Source organism: Catharus ustulatus, chromosome 8, assembly GCF_009819885.2.
Source record: "Catharus ustulatus isolate bCatUst1 chromosome 8, bCatUst1.pri.v2, whole genome shotgun sequence".
In the NCBI taxonomy this organism is placed as follows: Eukaryota; Metazoa; Chordata; class Aves; order Passeriformes; family Turdidae; genus Catharus; species Catharus ustulatus.
This window is the reverse complement of record NC_046228.1, coordinates 3,819,972-3,841,815: the sequence shown is the minus strand read 5'-3', so window position 1 is coordinate 3,841,815 and position 21,844 is coordinate 3,819,972. Positions and strand designations below refer to the sequence as shown.

General features: G+C 41.2%; 1 protein-coding gene across 1 annotated transcript in view; it reads right to left on the bottom strand.

Annotated features, from left to right (window-relative positions):
• Nucleotides 1-4,111: 4,111 nt before the first annotated feature.
• Nucleotides 4,112-21,844, bottom strand: part of CPXM2 (carboxypeptidase X, M14 family member 2) — a 66,024-nt gene continuing 48,291 nt past the window's right edge. Inside the window, exons 6-13 of the mRNA XM_033066731.1 lie at nt 19,802-19,890; nt 17,038-17,161; nt 15,950-16,146; nt 14,971-15,150; nt 13,575-13,872; nt 10,123-10,262; nt 9,551-9,650; nt 4,112-4,597 (exon numbers count right to left, since the gene is read on the bottom strand). Of these exons, the coding sequence (XP_032922622.1) occupies nt 4,344-4,597; nt 9,551-9,650; nt 10,123-10,262; nt 13,575-13,872; nt 14,971-15,150; nt 15,950-16,146; nt 17,038-17,161; nt 19,802-19,890 (1,382 nt within the window). The 3' untranslated portion in view covers nt 4,112-4,343. The remainder of the gene's footprint in view (nt 4,598-9,550; nt 9,651-10,122; nt 10,263-13,574; nt 13,873-14,970; nt 15,151-15,949; nt 16,147-17,037; nt 17,162-19,801; nt 19,891-21,844) is intronic.

Here is a 21,844-nt window from a genome sequence, read left to right as displayed (position 1 = left end):
TGGAATATTAAGGAGATATCAGAAGAAAACACTAAAACTTCTAGAAGTGAATCACCTGAAGCCAAGAGGATTCATAGCTGTTTATTAAGGACTGGAAAGAGCCAAAAAAACTGTTCTGTCTCTATGATTACACAAAGCAGCACAGGCAGAATGGTCCTTGAAGCATCCAGGAAATCAAGTGTAAAAATCACAGATTCTCCCTCCATGTGTGCAGCTGCTGCAGCAGGAGGGAAAAAGGCTTTGAGAAGTTGTGTTCTCAGGGAGGGTGAAGCAGCAGAGCTCCCCTGGGCTCTGGCTGGAGGCTGCAAGGTGTGCACAGAGCTGTTTGTCCCCTCACTAAGAGCCTGCTTACAAAATAAAAGGTAAAAAAGCTCCAAACTTGGGCTTTTTCAGACCCACAGCAAAGGGATCTCATGGCAGATTTTAAAGGTGAACTGGTGGAAGGCATTGGTGTGAATCCACTTGTGTTCTGCTTCAAGTTCATCTCTGTTTTGGTGTTTCTCATAAAGGTCAAATCTGGCTGGGTCACTGTCACTCACTGCTGAAATCCACACTGTGGGGAGATGTCCCAAATTCCCTGAGAATAATGAGCTGAAGTCAGAGGAAAAAACACACAGCTATACATGGATAAGAGAAGGGATAAGTAGATGGTGACAGAAGCTGAAAATATGTGACAGGCTTAAAATATCCAATGAAGAAATGGATTTCCTAACTAGCATAGACAATGATTTCACTCACATCCATTTTCATCTCTGTTTTACCCACACAGAGCTCAACCTCCTGGTAAAAGCCATAAAAAACTCTTCTGCTGGCAGCAAATTAAACTTGGATTAGAGATGACCAAATGACACTGCATTTATACCAATGTGTGTAAGCAGATATTATTGTTTCTGCAGATTCCCAACCTGATCCCTGGAAGTGTCCAAGGCCAGGCTGGACAGGGCTTGGAGCAGCCTGGGACACTGGAAGTGTCCCTGCCCATGGCAGGGGTGGAATGGGATGGATTTTAGGATCCTCCCAACCCAAACCAGTCTGGGATTTGCAGGTACTGAGAGCTGGCTTTGAGAGGTTACTGCACTTGCAGTTATCAGGCTGGATGAGAAAAACCCAGATGATAATTAAACCAATAAAAATGAGCAGCTGGATAACCTGACAGGGATGGTTAAGGAGAAGCCAGGCAGCTCCCACTGTGTTTTATGATTGTCAGGGCTCAGCATGGGAGCAGATGACTGATGGTTGGTATTATCAAGCAGAGTGGAGTATCTCCTGTTTTAACCTTTCATTTATTTAACCTTTCCTGTGTGGGTGAGGTTGTGTAGCTGAATTTCTTATTACTTGGAAGGGATTGTATTTTTCTCTTTTGTATCAGGGATGATCAAGATTTAGCAAAGTTCTCACATAAGAGAACTGCTATAAGCTGTTCAAATGGATCTGTAATTACAAAAGGCCTGAATCCACCCTCAAGATTTATTTCTTGGCATCTCTGTAGGGTTGTCTGTTTTTCTCCAACTCTAAAAGAAAAAGAAATTTAAAGCACAGACTTTAGAAAAAAAATCACCTGTTCTAAAGGGGTGGAAAAGGCAGATAAATAGAAAACATTGGTATCCAGATTTACTGGTTTGTGGTTTGGATGTGTCTGAAGGTTAAATAATGGTGCTGTGTATTTCAGAGGAAAGGAACATTTCAACTCCCAGGTGCAGAACTACAGCAGTAAATAGGGCACACATCAGTTTGGTATCATTACATCCAGGGCAGGCATAAACATCTCAGCACAGGACATTCACATCTGATATTCCTGGTAAAATTCCTTGGAGCCTGAGTGTTTTCCAGTGCTGGACAATCAGAAAATAATTGCACAGACAAATCCACTTAACAGCTATTAGGCCATTTATTTAGGAATGCCTGGACTAAAATGGAGTAAGGTGACGTGCATCAGTCCCAGTTCTGCTGTGCCCAAAATCATTTAAGCACTAGTGACAGCCAGGAGAGGACACAAAGCCACTGTCCCCAGCACCTGAGGCCTTCAGCAACCAGAGTCTATCCACCCTTAGCTAACAGATGTCCAAGATTTCCCCATCAAATCCATTTCTTGTTATCAAATGAAAAATAATTTCCCATAGCAAGAGCCTCAGTTCTGAGAACAAAGCACAGGAACCTCCAGGTTTGTGAAGTTAAACTCTCACACCATTATTTCAAGGTAGAAAGACCTCACCTGCCAGGACTAAACAGTGCTTTCCACCTTCAATCCCATTTAAATTTGGCTATTTTGTTCCACTTTTGCCAGAGCATTCCAGCTACCCTGCAAGATGCCTTTGTGGGACTGCAGAGGGAATCCACCCAAAAAAACTCCATTCATAACCCAAAAAATCTTGTGTGCTCTTGATCCATCATGATGGTCATAAAATCTACATATGCCAGTGAACAAGTTAAATTGAACTGCAAACAAATTGTCTGCTGTCATTACTCCATATTCCAAAATTATTTCACTTTGTTACCTGCACAAAGACATCATTAATTCCTTCTCAACTCTCAAGAAAAAAATATTCCTTCTTGACAAACTGCAGTTATATTTACTATACAAAAATATATCTGGCACACAGGATGCTGTAAGGGTGGTAAAGAGGGTGAAATTAGTCAAATATAATTCCACATGATGGAATGATGGGATGAGTTGTTTACTTCTATTGCTTAATTGAAATGATACTGACTTGGAGGTGTTCCAAAATTTCCGTCACAGAGAATTAAAAGTGCACTCTTCTGTTTTATTGGAGCCTTTGCTGTTATTTAATGGTATCTGCAGAACAAGCCTGGGCTGAAATTTCCTAAGAAATATAAGAATATAATTATTTATTATGCAGGGGCTCATGATTATGTTTTTCATTCTGCAGTCTTTTACCTTTTATGTGTTTCCTACATTCCTTGACAATAAACAATTAATACAGATGGCACATGGTATTTTTACAGTAACTTTTCTACTCATGTTGTATTTTTTCCTCAGTTTCAATGACATTTTGCTTGCTTTTCCAAGAATCCTATCAAACTGGCAAAAACTGTAAATAGCAACCAAAATGCTTAAAACAGAATTGTATTTGGAAGAGTGTGCTGCAGTCTGCTACCAAGTGTGTTAAGAGATGTTTATTTAGCCACAGACTGGCTAAAATCACGCAGCTGAGCCTGGTTTTTTAGGTACAATTTAGGTCATAACATTGAAGCTAATGGATCAAAGTTGTATTTTCATCAGCTGGCCCAGTGTTGATTCTTTCCTAAAGGTGCTCTGTGTCTTTCCTGAACCTCAATCCTGTCCTGCTGTACAATTTTATTACTCAAAAGCCAACAATAAAGCACAAATCCTGTTCCCCAAGATGCATAAGGCCAGAAAAGATGACAACCCCAAACCCCCTGCATGTCACAGAAGACAGTGGCATGAGATGTGCAGGAGCACAAAAGGCACTTCAAGTCAGGCCAAAAATGAAGAAAAAAGATGGTACCAGTGGATTTGTGAATTAAGCACATCTCAGTGACTAAGGCTCTCCTGTCCTACCTGACACAAGTGGCTGAATCCTCAGGAAAAGCTTTGTCCAGGTCCTTCCCCCCATCAGGGAAGAGCTGCCACACCACAATGCTGGAGTGGTCCTGACCCCAAAACCTTTTGGTCAGGTTTAGTTCATGGAGTAAAACTGCAGCCTTAAAAAGCCAGAGGAGAAAACACTCCTGGCATTGAACTCTGGCAGCAGAAAGCATCCTCAAATCTAAACAACCCAAGCAGGAAAGCAAAGGTGGGTTATTCACTGCAGGCTTTTTTCCTGGGATATAGTGCTTATCAAAAGGGGAACTTTCCAAGAAAGAGAGAAATTTTTAGTTTTAATCACATTAAACAGAAGTTGTCACCTCTCAGCTTTTTCTCCCCTGTGAGAATAAAACATTAAGAGTGTCAAAATTTTTTTGAGTTGCAAAAATATACCGATTTTATACTTTAGATACATTTTTCAATTTTTCATTTAGAACACCTCTCCTTTATAAGCATCTCTTTGTTGTTGTTGCTGTTTTTAATCCTTTCTCTTCAATTTTTAAAGAAAACAGATAGACAAAGGATTAAACAACCCAACACTCAAAACACTTCCTCCACTCTCCGTGTCTCTCCCCTCAACCGGGGGCTCCTTTTGCTTCCACTCGAACTTCATTTCCGATTTTTTCCCCACCAAAAATGAGAAACACCCCCCCACCAGCAGCATCCACCCAGCTCCACTAACAGAAAGGCCTCGTGCAGAGAAAAAGGCATGAAGAGATGGGCTATGTAACTCTCACTACGACTACAGCCAGGCTGGGAGAAGCAGAGCCGAGCTCTATCGCCGCCGCTGCCAGTGCCGCGCTCGCTGCCGCAGCCGGCGCGCCGCCACGCTCAGCGGCTGCTTCCCAAACTTCCTCATGATCTCCTTGATCCTGGCCAGGTTGGTCTTGGAGATGGTGAAGTCGCACTGGGTGGCCCCCATGTCGTAGCCCACCTCGCAGGTCTTGGTGGCGGCGGTGTAGCCCTCGGCCTTGACGCCCACCACGTACTCGCCCGGGTTGAGGAGGCGCCAGTAGTCGCCATCAGCTCCTGGTGGGAACAAAGATTTGGGGTTTGTGGGAGTTTTGTTGGGTTTCAGGGCTGTGGTGCTTTCTCCTTGAGGGGATTGGTGTTTGTAAAGGCACAGAATCGCTGAGGTGGGGAAGCATCTCTAAGATCCTCAGCTATCACCCATCACCATCGTGCTCGCCACTGAACCGTGTCCTCTTGTGCCACAGCCATAGATTTTCTGAACACTTCCAAAGATGGAGACTCTACCACATCCCACGGGGGAAATGATGCCTTGGGTTTTAGCTTTTTTATTTTTCAGACTCTCTGGTGCTCAGTATGTAACTCTGAAACTTCATATTAAGTGTTAGTAAGTTCTTTCCACAGGGTAGTGACAAAACAATTCCTTCCCAGCTAGAGAATCAAGGACATTCATTACCCAAAAAGCAGAAACAATGGTGAGGGAAAGGGGACAAGCCACGGGGCTGAGACTTCATAACCTGGGGCTGTGGTTGGACAATTGACCCCAATGTGTGGATGAACCAAAACTTATGAAAATGTAAAACTCATGACTGGATGCATCTGGGATTTGATTTGGGTGTAGCCCCAGCCAGGCTCTTGCACTGCCCAAGGTGAATCCTTTCAATAAATATCTATTTTATCCTTTCAATAAATACCTATTTTATTCCTTTTGCTCTGTTTAGTCTCTGTTCCAGGTCAGCCTTTCCAGGCATCAGTTCAGCCTGCTCAAGCTCTTGAACACCCTTTCCATGAAGAGATTTATCCTAACATTGCATCTAAAGCTGTCCTGGGGCAACCTGAGTCCAATAAATGAGGACACAGAATCTCATGGGATGAGGGGATTTGAAAGGGGAGCATCGAGTCCAATCCCAGCCCTGCACCGTCTCCAGGAGAAGTCCTTGGCCAGTCCCTGGCCATGGGTAAGGTGACACCACAGGTAGAACCCTCCATCCTCACACCAGGGGTGTCCAAGGGGCTGTCCCCACACCAGTGCCCCTCCTCATCCTGCCAACCCTGGACAAAAACACACCTCAATCATATCTTCAAAATGAGGAAAAAAGGCTCCAATCCAGCTGTAGATTTTTGGCAGTTGGAAAGGCTTGAGGCAAAATCTGCTGATTCCCATGGGGTAGAAAAGACCTTTCCCAAACTAATCCCTACTGAGGGATCCAGAGGAACCCCAGTGAAATATCCACATCCCACAGCCCTGACCAGACTGCCAGGACACAGATTTGGATGCTATTTATTAGGAAAAGTATGTGAATACATAATATCAACTCACTTTGAGGTATAAGCAAATATTCCCTTCTATAAAACCTTACATTGGGGTTTATTACACTGATTTTCCTACAAAATAAACTCACCAAGACATTTAATCATCTGGTTAAATGTAAATGCATAAACCAAGCTCCTGTAATCAACTAAACTACTGATAAAAATGTATTTTAACCCCTAATTTAATCAGGACTTTTTGCTTTCTTCTCTTTCCCCATAAATGATCTCACATATACCCATTTTATTTACCCATAGGTGCTTCTTTTAAATATGATTTTAACCACCAAGTATTCTTAGCTGTGAACTGAAAAAGGGGAAAAACTATTACCTAAAATTAGTTTTGCACTCTGTCCTGGAGAAACTCCCTGTGGATGAAAGTACATATTCAAATATGCAATTCCATGTAAAAATAGAAGTGGAACATCTCCTGCATGAGGAGGGGTTGGGGATTTTCAGCACTGATGAGACCTGACAGCCTTACTAACACCAGCCTCAGCTCACTGGCAGAGTGTAGCAAAAACTGAAGATGATTTGCATAAAAATATTATATTTAGGGAAGGATCAGGCTGGTCAGCCTCTGTTTAAAGAAACAGCATTTTAATTTAGGGTTTGGTAAAATAAAAAATGTGTTTGCAAGCAGCAAGGTTTAACAAATGGCAATATTGGATATACCCTGACAGTGCAGCCTCTGAGTGTGCCAGAATTGTACCTGATCTGGTCCATTCTTACATCCCAATATGATCAGGGGTCTTTAAAGTCAATTTAACCACATTTGGGGTGATAATAAGGTCCAAATTTTCTGTTTCTCATGCCTTGGGCGTTTTTAGGAAAGGCTCTAAGAGAGGTTCTTCATTCAGTTCAGTTGGAAGCTGAACAAAAGGCCAAGCCATAAATCTGCCCAAATTCCTTGTATTTATCCCCAAGGGCTCATTTTCAGCTGTAAATGCTCTGGCAATACCACAGGGCAGGCACAGGGCTCTGGGTCCCCCCTGTGAGGCTGTGATCACATCCCTGCTCCCAGCCTGCCTTTAGCCCCAGGACTGCAAACCTGACCCACATTTTTCTGACACATTTAACAGTCAGTTCATCACAGCCCCACACAGGGCCAGGAATAAACTTACACATTCACACCCCACTGGGAATTTATTGCAAAGCTGGGTATTAAGCCTTCAGCAGGATGCACTTTCCCTCCTTTCCATTTAGAAGCAAGCAGACAGGAGTATTTCTGTCAGCTGTCAGTGCCCAGAATTTAATATCAGGCTAAGAGGTTGGGGTTTGTTTGAAAACCAGATTAAATCCAGTAGGTAAAAAAAAAAAGAAAAGAAAAAAAATTCAGAACAGATGGCAAAAAGAAACACAATTAAAAACACGGATAAATTTAGTAAATAATAGTTTTGCTGAAATAATAGGTTCCAGGGGGAGCAGGCTGCAGGCAGACAGCATCCATATCCACCTACTGGGGCTGGAAAAGGATTGCCATGTCTGCTTGGCTAAAATAACAATGCATTAAAGGACAAAGATAGCATTGCTAAGAATTTAACATGTCAGATTAGTTAATAAATTCTACAATTAAGAGAAATGTCCTTTGAGCCTGAAAAGACAGACCTTAGTTACAATTAAGTAATTATAAAAGTGAAAAAGCAATTTTTACACTTAAATGTACCAAACTGCACTGATTTAAATACATTATAAAAATCTTTCTAAGGCTCTTTTGCCAACAAAAGACTCTCCAGGAAATCTGGCCATAGTGCTGCATATCCAAAGCATGTAACAAACTCAACTTTTCTGCATGGACCAGGCAGCCAGGAGTGAGGCTGGAGAGCTGTAATACCAGAATTATGCTTAGCTTGGACTAATAAAATAAATATTTCATATAGAAATATATTTAATATCTTAAATATTACTAAATGCTGCTTCAAAATCCTTGGGGTTTGGTACATAAAGTGTGCTGTACTTACAGCAAACTTATCAAAATACTCACAAAACTTTCTCTGCGTGTGAAATTAAATTTATTACACTTTGGTTCAAAAACTGCACAGAAGCATCTGTCTGTAAAGTCTGGCTGTGACACAGAAGTGTTTCATCAGGAAAAAACTGCCCATTTCTCCATCAATATTTACTTTGGCATTTCCCAAATGACAGGAAGCAATCCCCAAAACTGCCTTGGCACCCTGGCTGGGGAAAGGTGGATTTGTTCACCCAACTGAATTCTTTTTCCAGAGGTTTTCTCATAGACTCCAGCCCATATCTGACTGTAACAACGTGGAATCACTCAGACTTAATCAATAATTACATCTGCATCGAGGGAAAATGGAATAATTTCCCACAAAGCTCTTGCTCTTGGAATCAATGCCTTCAATTAGCCCATTAATGGTGTTAGCTGAATGTCAGCATCCCTCTCATTCCATCAGGGATATTGTATCCAGGAGAAAGTCAAACCACTGTGCTCTTATTTCAGTCCACAGGAAGAAGCAAAGGAATTTTCTCAAACCTTTAAATGGCATTAGAGGGCTTTTACAGGCAACTTTTGTCTGGCTCTCCAGGGCAGCTGGCCACGTTAATGCAGCAGTGAAACAGCAGAGCCCAGCTCACTTGAAACAAAACTTATGTGAATAGAGACAGTGGCCATAATTCTTCTCCTGCTTGGCCTATTTTTACATCAAGGCAACTCAGAGGTTTAAATGGACACATTTTTCATTTTAAAAGGCATAAATGAAAAAGGCTACTGACAATTTGCCTTCTTTCTCTGGAGTTATACATGTCATTTTAGCTTTTTGGCTCCAGCATAAATCCTCTCGTTTCAGGGACTAATGAGACGTGTATTGTTATCTGGATAATATGAAACAAGATAGAAGTTTTATGTTCCCATCTCCACAGTGATTCCAGAGTGTGAACTTAAATGTCTCATTAAAAAGAAAAATTAAAGGGAATGAAATAAGTACTTTTATTTTTACTAACAAGTGCAGATGGCCTTGAGCCACAGAGGCTCAGCAATAAGTCAAGATGTAAATAGCTGCAAGATTCCCTGCGTGTTACAAGGTGGATTTTGGGATCTTGCACTTTTTTTTTCTTGCACAATCCAGAGCACAGAGAGCTAGAGATTAATCACATATTGCATTAACTCAGAGCAATGCATTAATTTTGTTAACAGAGTAATACAACCCACACTTTATGGCAGACTTTCAGCACTGCCAAGGCTTCCAAGACTAGAAAAAAACAGCTGATTACTCTAATTCCCACTGTCATTTCCCAGTGGTCCCATTTGGAAATATTCAAGGCAGAATCATTATTGCCTAATTAAGTTTCTGTCATTCAATGCTGTCTTTTACAATGGAGACACAGTAGCACTGAAATTAATCATAAACTAAGTTAGATATTCCAAGATTCATTATTGGCTCAGATCACCTCTTGTGGCAAACATTAAAGATTTGCAAGTCACAAAGCTCTGTGATATTCCATGTCTGAAATCAGTTTATGGCTCCAAATCTGCCACTCTGTACCTCAGTGGCAAAGAGCATGGAAGTGGCAGCAAGTGAAGAACACAGAACACCAGAAAAGAGATAAAAGTACATAAAATTAGCATTCAAAACCCATGTGGATGTGGTACTTAGGAACATGGTTTAGTGGGTTTGGTTTTAAACCACAAATCTGTTCTTTTTCACTGATACTTTGTAGTTTTATTGGTTGTTTCTTTTTTACCTGTGCGAATGTCATGGTTTACACCTTCCACTGAAATAACAGCATTTGGGATTCCCTTTCCATGCACATCTTTCACAATACCTTTGATGCCACGATGGACCTGTGAAGAGAATAAAAAAAAGCAAGTAAATACTGCACAGCAATGAACAGTAGTATTCCTAGGAACTTACAATGAATCATTAATTCCACACGTGAATTATATTTTTATATTCCTACTTCATGGCTCACAACATTGTGGAATATCACCATTAACCCTGTAGCAGCCCTTCAGGCATTAACTTGTGCATCAGTTTGTCAATTTTTTTAGGATTCTTGAGGCATCAAAGTCAAGATAAATAAGATTCTTAGATTAAAAGAAGCAACAGACACAATGCTGGGGTGTTTTCTAGCAGCCTTTTCAAGCAGCCATCGAATTTCCAGAATCTTCATTATTTTACTCCCTGAAGTCAAACCAGCCTGGCTGAAGTGATATGCCTATCAAAAATACCAATAACCACATAATTATTCATGCAAGGAAAACAGCAGGAACCTTGATCTGTCAGTGTGAAAGGAGCCACACTGGTGGTGAGTACCTGCTCCATAAAAACGATCAGCGACTCGCGGTTGTTCTCCCACTCCTCCGGCAGCTCGCTCTCGTGGGGATATTTGTCACAGCCAACATAGATGGAGAGCTCAAAGCAGTTTGTGTGCAGGTAGCTGAAGTCATTGATGCCTGTCAGTATGGGGGAAAAGGGAACAACTTCATATCCTTTTTAATCTCTTGATCAGGTCTTGGGTTTTTATGCAAATTGACGTAGCTTCTATAAACACAAGTTGGGGATTCATCCAGCTGGCTTAGCCTGCAGAATTGGAAGGGCAAAATGTTTTTGGAGATGCCAAATGTTCTGTAACAAAGCACCAAAGTGTTCAAGGCCAGGTTGGGCAGGGCTTGGAGCAACCTGGGATAGTGAAAAGTTGCTCCAAGGAGGCTTTAATGTCCTTCCAAGCCAAACCATTCTGGGATTCTGTTGGTGGAGAAGATGGGGACACAACCAGGAGAAAAGTCTCTCTCTCTATAACAAAAATCTGTGCTCTGCTTTTAAGAAAACACTAAGAATCCCTAATCCTGGGCAGTGCCCATGGAGCAGCTCTCCCTTAGGAGTGCCCTGGGTACAAATGGAATTGTCTCTGTGGGTGGTGCAGATGTTAACCCAGCTGATAGAGCCCTGAATGCCAGGACACAGCAAAGTGCTCACAGGGCTTGTAATGCACAAGTGATTTATCAGAGCAGTTGGTGAAACAGTTCCTCACTCTGCTCTCCTCCCTGAGTAATCTGATAGAAAATCCAGAAAAATCACGGTAAGTAGTAATTATTTTATGTTACATATGGTGTAAGAAATGAAAGGATCTCTTTTCTCCCTGCCATGGTATTGCAGAAGAGTGGGACCTGCACTGTTGCTCTGCAGTAGAGATTTCCATCAGCAATAGGTCCTAATCAAGCTCCAGGAATCAGTGCCTCCAACCTCTGAGGAGGCGCAGCTTAATTCTGCATCACAGAGACCACTGTAACCCTTGCAAAGGTCTGGAGCACTAAGGAGGGCTGTCTTTACACTCAGAGCTCAAACATTTCCATTCTCCAGGTTTATCTTCTGTTCCTCACCATTATTTTTCCTGCTTATTAGTTCTCCACCCTCACACAGATAATGAGATACAGAACATGAACAGCAGAGGAAGAAATTCTGTGAGCTTCATTTCTTGTTCCACTTGCATTTCTAATAAGAAAATATATTTTCAAAGTTTTAATGATCATGAATTGTTATGTTTTAAATGGGAAAGATTAGTGGGAGTTGTGTTCACCAAGTGCTTCTGACCAAGAAGAGTTAAACCAAAATCCCTGCTCCTGTCCAATTACCACAGAGCAGCAGTCAAGTATTTAATGAGCCCTCAGTGCCTTCTGGAAGCAGAGCAGGAGGATTATATAATACAGATGTTAAACTTTTCCCTTTTGTTGATGGGGAAAACCTAAACATCAGCCAGTGGCATATGCTACTCCACATAAATGTGCTTCCCCTCCACTTGAGAAACAGCCACAATTATTTTCCCCTCACATACTGTATAACATCCTGCTTAATCTGCTGTGAAATGTTTTGCCATACACAGTAATTGCTCAGTTTTAATACATGTATTTAAGAAAATGACTTTGTGTTGCCAAGAGAGACTCTTCCCTAGTGCCTGCACATGCAAATCCAGCCTCAAAAACACAGGAAATAAAATTAAATCCATCTCTTTTTTGCCTCTGTGCAGTTCACCCAGTGCAGAAACTTTGTATGTAAAATTGCTGAAGAACTTGCATTCTCTGCAGTCAAAATGATGTGCAGGAGATAGCACACCTGGGTTTTAAAGGCATGAGGAGGTGCTGGGTATCTGTGGTGCACATCCTTCTCCAGGGACTGAAGTGAAATTAGAAAAATTCCATCTAAATTTTCCCTTGTTGTGAGCAGTGAGAAGTTTCTGTGCAAGGAAGCAGATGGATCAGGAGAGAAGGGACAGGCACTTTCAAGGTGTGGCACAATGAGATGGCACCCACACAAAAGGATGGGTGGGAGAGATTCTGCAAGCACTTTGTTGGAGGTCTTACCATAATGTAACACAGCAGGACATAAATCATCATTAAAACATCATCAAGAAATAAAACAAATCAGATGAAGCAAATCCAAAATGTAATTGGTCCTGAGAAATCAGGGTAATATTCAGCATCTATATTGTTCATCTTTACTTAATGGAACTCAGTGTGACAGCTCTTAGTGACAGGGCCAATGCCATCCTTTCTGGATCAATTTATAATGATGTTTCTTGTAGCACTCAGGAAAATTAAATTTATAAATTAAATAATTAAGTGGTCAAGTTAGCTCTCAGAGAATGCTTTAGGATTTGCAGAAATGCACAGGAATGTACTGTCAGACCTAAGAATTCAAGGTGTCCCCCCAAATTCACCCAACACTTTTTAACCTCCTGAAAAAATATTTGAAAAGCTAATTCTCTACTGTAGCCTTTAAAGGCTGGCCAGCATTAACTCCACATGGGCCAACATAAAAGCCATAAAAGCCATGGCCAAAATCCCAAAATGTTCATGCAGTGGAAGTACCTGCAAGCTCCAAACACGAGCCAGACTCAGCCAAACCTGGGTTTCAGAGACACTGGCCTGCCTCTGTGTGCCTTTAGTGCTGCTCCTGTTGGCAGATGCCTGTCTCACTTCCTAATTTCAGGGAATACATTGTGTAACTGATGCACTTAGAAAAAACATGAGGATTTTGGGAACTGTGATGAATCAGCAGTGTCTGATTCCCAGCCTGCTCCAAGTGCACACACACAGAGAGGCAAATGTGCCTGATGCTGGTAAAAATGGGCTTCTAAGGGGGCTTTCCTGGAAATCAAAGTTTTGGCCACACCACAGACCATGGCTGCCCCTCTGTGCTCTTTACAGGGTGACAGGCTTGGGTGTGTGGAGGTTGATTCAGGCTGGGATTTATCCTGGCAGCAGCAATGCCTGTGGAGCCCATGCAAAATGTAAGAGTGAGGACATCCAGGTGTTTCAGAAACAGGATGGTAGCAGGCAAACAGCAGCTTTTAATGGCATTTCCTTACAGCTGAGAGGGAATGTGGGTGGGGGCTGATCTGAGGCTGAGCTCAGTCAGCAGGAGGCTGAAATCAGGATTTCCTTATCTGAGAGCCACTGGAACCTCTCCCTGCAGCCACAGCTCCAGCTCTGACCCTGGTTGTGGTGCTTGGCAGCAGTTTTGTTCTTGTCACCTTGGACTGGGCTGGTTTCCTCCTGACAAACTGCCTTGAGTGCACAGAGCTCTTAAAGCAAATATTCTGCACGTGCACTTTTGGAAAACTTGGCTGTACAAGCAGCAGCCACCAGGCATTAATGACAGCAACAATATCCGGAAACATTCCTGTTAGCACACACATTTTACCGCTGCTGCCGCAACCAGGCACTCTAATTAGCAAGGCAGCACTAATTGGAGCTTCCACCACTTACTCCCAGCCACGGTGTGCCAGGAGGCCCCGTTGACAGTGCCATCCTCCTTCTGGAAGTCCTCGGTGTGGCAGGCTCTCCTCCTGGCGTCCGTCATCAGCCGGTGCGTGGAGGCGTAGGAATAGGCCAGCCAGCGGAACACGTGGTCGTCCGGGGTCGGGGTGTAGTCCTGGGTTTTCCACATGGATCTCACCATGTCATAGGGATAGGCCACCACCAGCTCTCCCCCCTGCAAGTTGCCACCCAGCACAAAAGGGATTTTCTCCATCCAGGCGATGATCGCCCGTGTTTCCACCGCCACCTGGGAGGAAAAGCAACAGCGGCTCTGAGTCAGCCTGGGAAGCTGATGATGCTGTTTGGAAGGGAGGGCAGGCTCTGGAGTTCCTGAGAACCATCAGCAGAAGGGATGTGGGTAAGGAGAAGACCTTTAAATCATGGTGCTTGCCAGCCATCCTTGGGAGGTCACACACATTCCTTATGAACTACCAAAACCTTCACATCAGTAATTCATGGAACAGGAACGTCTGTGTCCAGTGAGGCCAAGAGCAGGAACTGACAGAGGTGCTCCCCCTCTTCTTGTTTCCAAAATAAAGGATTAAACATAGAAATAATGCCCATAAATGAAACCCAGGAAGTTTCACCTCAATGTGAAGATGAACTTTTCCACAAGGAACAGCTGCACAGGGAGGTCAGGGAGTTTCCCTCTCTGGAAATATTCCAGACCCACCTGGATGTGTTCCTGCGTCACCTGCTCCATGGCAGGATCCTGGACTGATATCCTTTAAACTGCAACTATTCCATGATTGTGTGATTCTGAAGTACTAAAAACTGCCACAGTGAAGCTGCTATTAATAGCTGCCATTATATTTAAAAGGTCAGGCCAAAATAAGTTAAATTTCTGGCACTACGAGCCAATAAATGACTTTAATATAAGCCACAGCACTGGGTTTGCATATGCCTGATCTGTTGCTGCGTTTTTTGAGATAAGAATGTATTTCAAGTAAGAGCAAGTAAGAAAATCCCAGGACAAATCTGTGAGTGAGTTTTCAAAGAGATCATCTATGCCACAAAACTCGGGAGCAGCCTGATCCACATGGCAGAGCTCATGCTGAGCTTGTCCTCATCTACCTTGCTGCCTAAAATTTGGGTACTGAGTCCTCCAGGTTCTTGCAGTAGCTGAGGGAAAAGAAAATCCTCTAGGAAAGTTTCTTCCTCAAGATCTGCCTCTAAAAACTGAGGGTGGAATGGTCCTTTTGGGGTGCATTTTTATTTCTACCGACATAAAGGGAATTATTGGCTTAGATCAGGGAACTTCACCCCTGATTATTAATTTCTTGAGAAATGTAAATCTGTTTCTCAGCACATCCCAGCCTCTTTTCCCTCTCCTGCCCTTACTCACCGTGGCATTCTCGGACAGGTACCAGTCAGGGATTGGGATGTGATGGTTTGGGACTTTTCTTTTACTCTTCTTCTGATCTTCTGACTCCCAGAGCAGAGAGTTTAAGTCAGGGAAGTTATTGTTGATGTCAATGCCATCCTGAGTCCACCGTCCTAAAGACCAGCCCCCCAGTTCTGAACCCTTAAATTAAAAAACAAACAAACAAACAAACAAACAAACAAACAAACAAAATTAATGTTCCTTCAGAATACAACAACTTGTGAGCCTCTGCAGAATGTCTGAGAATGTGTCAGAGGTAATTCTATACAGAGAAATGGAAGATTAATTATTTAATTAACTGAATTAAATAATTGTCACTTAAAAATTAGGTGAAGGAAAACCCATGAGAATTTACTTGAGGTTAGCCAAAATATATCTCTCAATGGAGAGCCCACATTCCCTCCCATGACTCTGATTCTGACTTTCCTGTTCTTTCTGCAGACTGCTCTGGAAGATTTTCCAGTGCATTCAACCAGCCCCAACAGTTTTTCCTGGTGTCTGTCTTCATCCAGACTGAATTATTACGATGCCCAACACGTTGTGCTCTCATTAAAGGCACACTATTACATTTCAGCTGTGGATAAATGCAAATTTTCACGTGCTGAGCTTTGTTTCTCGTGAGCAACAGCCTGCATGAATTTTCCATTTTCCATACTGGTGTTCCCATGGCTCTGTACACCTCAGGAAGGTTTGTTCTGGCAGTCTTTGTGACCCTCCTTTCCATGCACATTTTCCTGTTAGCCAACTTCATATCAATTACTCTTCTTTTCAGCTATTTCCCAAGATGGTTTGTGTTTACTTTGATGCGCCCATCTTTCCATTTTTAAATTTCGATCGCTTGTAAAACGTGATCTTTGAACAAAATAGTGACAAGAGGAGCATTTTTTATTCATCTACTGGAAAGAAAAGAACTCCTTGGTGTGTTTTTAATCCGAATTACCGCTTTGTAGGCCTTGTCATATCCGTCAGGGTTCACTGAGGGCAGCAGGTGGATTCTGGTGTCCTGGATCAGGTGCACAATGCGTGGGTTCCCAGCCAGGTATTCCTGGCACATGAACTGCATCAGCAGAAGGATTAGCTCTCTTCCAAGCACTTCATTCCCATGAGCTCCTGCAATGTAGTGGAATTCTGGCTCCCCTGCGGAAAAAAAAAACACAGAGCAGAGCTGGAGTCAGAGCAGCAAATCAAATCTCTATCAAATGGCATCGATGTCAATCAGCCACATTTCACTCAAGGAGTGCTGGAGAAATGTCTCAGCTGCACGGATGAGAGGTGAAAATGTCACTTTGGAGAATTTAATTTCTTTCTGTTGCTATTTTAGAACAGGCTTATGTATGAGTGGTATCTAAAGCCACTGTGTAAAAGCTCCAAAACCCATTTTTGATTAAACATATCTTTAATTATACTCACAACTCCAGCATGTTAGAGGTAGATTTTAACAGTTTTGAAGGTCTAAAAGTCACATGAAAAATACTTTGCTAGAAGAGGATTTTCCTAAATTCCAATCTAAACACGTTATCAGGGTACTCATGGATACAGCAAAGCACAGAATTCCTTTATTCCAACAGCTGTCCCAGGCACTATCACAGTGAGAAGGACCAAAGACTGAAGAATTACATCATGGTAGGAAACTGAACCCCAACACTCATGAGTGAAGAATTATTTGACCTGTCCCTGCTTGCAATGCATTCACCCCACACAAAAATGTAAATTTCTATCCATAGCTACATCAATCCCACCACTAAAATCCATCCCCCAGTATTAAAATTCACTTTTATTTTATTACTGTGAAAAATTATCCCTAAAGAGTTCGATCCCACATTCAAAATGTCTTCTATTTGTGCTCACCCTCCTCTTCCCAATTTAGAAATACAGCACTGAGGTTCCTCCCACATACATTTGAAATCTTTGCTGCCATGAATATAATTCCATCAGTGATAATTAGTGAAGATAGAGAGAAAGAGGAGGGGGGAAAAAGCCAAATCCCAACACCCCTTCAACAGATTTAGTGAAGATTAAAATCCTAACCAACTTCGTGTTCTCCTGGGTTGTCAGAAATCTCGACAGCATACAGCTTCAGTCCTTGGTTGCTTTTTCCAATATTGTAAATTCTTGTGATATTTGGGCACATTTTATTCACAGTTTTCATCAACTGCCAACAAAAAAAGACAGAGATAAAAAAGAACATATTTAAACAATGCAGCATCAAAATAGATCCACTATGAATTGGTTCATTCTAAATTGGATGTGGCACAAACTCTTCATTTGCTTCTCTGATTACTTCTTAGCTGTAAAAGCTTTATGTTTAGTTTGTGAATTTATAGCTCTGCTATCTCATTTTTAAACCATTATGCCATGGAGAGTAATTAAAATAATGGAGAGTAATTAACACAACCACACTCTGTGAGGTAAGGGACTTGAGGTGACCCAGGGTGTCAGTGCACAGAAATACATTTATTTTGCAGGTTGCCACATTTTCCCCAACAGAATTTATTTTTTTTTCACTCTGCCAGCAAGTAGAGATACTGCATTAAAAGCAGTTCTATTTTAGCTAAAGGCTAAAACTGTGCTGTATAAATAATGTTACTGACTCAGACCTGTGTTTACTAATTCCTCTCCTCACACCTTCTTCAAATTGAAGGAAACTGAGCTGGCTGATGTTTCCCTGCATCCCTGCATCCCTGCAGCTGAGAAATGGAGAATGGAGCCTGATGTCTCTGAAACCCAGCAGGGAAACTCCTGACTCTGAAATTTCCACGTGCAGAAGCTTTCCTGACGTGCCTGGCACTCCAGTGCTCACAGGACACCAAGAACATCCATTTAGAAAAGTGGTTGAAAGTATGGAAATGCTCATTAATAGAGAGAAAAATGCCCAGAACCAAGTTCAAAGTATATTACAGTCAGTGGAAATATTTGTGTTGGCATCAGCAAACTCCCCATCATCTCTTTAATTGCAAACATGTGATTATTTTCTGAGTTAAAGAACTTTTCCTGCAGGAGAGCCCTGTAGTAACATTCACTGAGACTCTTTTGGTAACTTGTAATACAATGGAAACACAATGCTGAAAATGAACATATTTCATATTTGATCTCACTCCCGTTTCCTACAAATGGAACAATATTTCACCTATGAGCTGGGCTTGTTGTCTCAAAGACAAGGCTGTGCTCAAATATCAACATCAAACATGGAACATCTTCCTGTACCACCTGAATATACACAAATATACACACAGAAATGAGCACATAATCAATATTTTGGGCTGTAAAACAATCCTGCACACAAGATACAGATACAGTGAGCATTCCCATTGACTGGGAGAAATATTGAATGCTCTTTTACAAGGAGAAAACTGTAAATTTCATCTTCCTAACCAGAGAGTTTTATTAAAATAACCTGACCCTGAGAAAATCCCACCCTCTCACAAATACTTGACTTATTGCAATGTAATGTAATGCCAAAATCCAAACCATGGCCCAGGGAACAGCATCTCCTCCTCCTTCAGTGCTGACAATAAATCTCCTCAAAGAACAGATTTTTCTAAAATGGCTGGTGGTGAAATGGCTATGAAAAGTGACAATAATGTATATTTTGGGGCTTGGGGATGGTTTTGGTTGTTGTTGTTTGTTTGTTTTTAGTAAGAAGCTGACTCTGGTAGTTATTATTCCATTTTGCACTGAAGTTTTGAGAATAGTTTGGGGAATATAAGACTTGTTGCAATGCAACCCAAAATATTCTGCCCAGCAGCAATTAAAATCCAATGAGGCCTAAAAAAAATTAACTATTTTGACACAGAGGAAAACAGAAATTGGGAAAGCACACAGCTCAATCCTCACAACCACAGATTTTCCACTTGTATGAAGAGTGCAAAAACATTCTGGTTTAAAGCTGTGGTTTTTTTCCCCAAGATATTTCCAACCTGACCAACCTGTCTTTGTGCAGTGACAACATAAATACATTTTATTTTATTGTTCTTGACAGTAATTAAGCCAATTGAGTTCCTACTTGTCTAATCTTTGTGCTAAGAAATATAGGCCATGAAATCTCTACCAAAATAAACGTGTGACTCAGTACACAATTGCTCAATAAAACCCAGTGGTGATTCATGCAGTATAAATACACTGAAAATCCAGCACACAGCAAGTGATTCACACACATCAAGTCCAAACATATTATCTTTATATTTGAAGAGAAAGTGGGCAGAAATATTTCTTCAGGACAACCCACACTTGTGTCTGTGGTGATATGAAGCAAGATTAAAAAACAATAACAAAGCCAAGAACAAGGTTGGCTGTTTGGGGTTAAAGGAATGAGATTAACAAAGCTGGTGGATTTTAAATTATACTAAAGGTTTAAATTATACTGAGGTTTTTTTCCTGGTGATTCTGGTGAATTTTTGCTGATTTTCACAACTGTGAATAGAGAATTGGACTCTAGAGTTTATTCTGATTATCCAAACCCACTGAAATATGTGAGAAAACTGATGGCTAAATCAAATCTAGAAGGAGAAACCACCGTGTCATTCCCCACTCAAATACAAATGGAAGAAAAAGAGTGGCACATGGTATGAAAATACTTCCTTTGTCACCTAGTGTCACCTCTTTCAGGACAGTTTATCTACAAATTAAGGCTTTGGGACTTAATTGGACTGCTTTTAATAGATTAAAACTGGGAAAATGTTTTAAAACCATATTGCAGACAGAGTTGAATAATATTTGGAAGATTATTTCAGATTCCACAGGGCTGAAAAGCCTCCCCCCATCCCCCTCCATCACAACCTGCCTCTCTGCCTACCTGCCTCATCTCCTTGTAGTTGTGATGCTTGAAGTCCAGATTATCTGTGGTTGTCATTTCATTTCTTCTGTGGTAATAATTGTTTGGGTCTGAGAAGAGAAATAAAAGAGTTTTCACGGGCTGAGGAATTTCAAATACCGAGGTGCTTTGGCACAATGCAGGTAAGGAACGTGGAAATCTGAATTGAACTGTCCTGTGTGGACTTAAAACAGGTTTAAAAGCAGAACTCAGAGAAACAACTAATTTGGAATATTTCTAATCACTGCACAAATCAGTTCAAGGAGGGATCAGCTTTCCAGAGAGCTCCTCTGCACAAAAACCCAAACTTCAACAGAAGAGCAGAAGGGCAGCCCTGGGCTGCAGAGGAGGGGAAAAGTCATTGGGAAATGATGAGTCAGATGCAAGATAAAAGAGTAGAAGAAAAATCAAATTAGAGGGAAAAGCCACAGTAAATGTTTTGTGTCCACATGATTAATTTACTATTGCAAGGAGTTTTAGTTTTCCTGATGAGTATTTTCCAAGTCTATGCACTGATTGCAAAACATGGAAAGGAATAATTGGGCATAATAAACATTCCTAATTATCTTCCAGAAGAGTTCCTGTGGAAGTCAGAGGTGTTTGTTACTGAAAAATTTACATATGCACTTATTTATGGATATTTTTAATAGTTTGTTCATTTTCAAGTATCAAAGGAAGATATGTGGTTAGAAAAGAATCTTTTGTCTCCTTCACATTCCAGGCCCTTCACCTGGAAAAAAAGAACAAGAAACAGAACAAGATTGTTATGGCTCAGCTTTGAAGCTCCTGATAAATGTGCTCCTAGCCTAATCTATTATGATTTATTTTCAGAGACAAACAAGTCTATTTGGAAAACATCAGACACATTCCTTAACTTGCCACATCTGGGATGTCTGGAATTCTGAGTAATCATTTGTCAAGCCAGGGGTTGTCAGGCTTCTATGAAAAATTGTTTCCCTTCACACAAAATCATCTTCATTGGTTTAAAATTATTGGGGGGAAAGGGAAATATGAAAAAGTCTAAATATCATCCTGTCTTATTGCAACACAAAAAGACATTGTCTCTAGAGAAAAAAAAGGTTTTAAACAGTATCACCTGTCAGCTGTGACTTTTTTTGGGGGGGGAAAAAGAACAATTCTGAGTAGGAAAAATATGTAACAAACACAACAAATCCTTAATGAAATTATGGAAAACTCAAAACACTGCAAAATACTTTATAACATTTTTATGTTTCATATTCCTGGCATTAAAACCACTAAATATTCCCATAAAATTATAACATTTTAGGGGTCTCTTTGCACTATTTAAGTTATTTATGAAATGAAACACGCAAGTTCCATTAAGCTTCACAGTAACATGACCCATCCTTGTCTCCACTTCCATTTCTTAATCTACAGCAGAGATGCTGGAAGGCCAGATGAAAAAATATCTACAAATATGACTGAAAAATGTCCAAAAAAAAAATCTTGCCTCATCAAAACCCGAGTTAATTTGTAGAAATTACTCATTAATATACTGATGGACGAGAAATGGAAATCATAAAGGAAACCCTCACTTCTTCTCAAAAGAGATTATGTGTTTAATGCCCCACAGAATATCTTCATAATTGAAAAAATATCTCCACGTTGTAAAAGTATAAAAATAAACATCATAAAACTGCCAGGATGTTGAAGGTTTTCTGTATCCCCATGAGCCAAAATATACAGCAGCCGATTTTTTTCCCTGATACTTTAATCCCATTCCTTTCAAAGCCTGGCTCTTTTTCCATACATCAAACACTAATATCATGGGAATGACTGTGAATGCTGTAGAGTTGGTGGAAACTTAAAAAAATTGTGCAGTGAGAATGATTGTATCTCTGGCCCTTCCTCAACAACAGAGCTCAATTTGACAGTTCCCTGGGGAATTAACACTCATACTTTGCCAGGCTCTGCTGTAGCAGAGCTGCTTGGATCACTGGATTTCTGCTGCAGCAGGAATACAGATTAGAACATTAAAAGCTAAAATGTACAAAGGCAAACAAG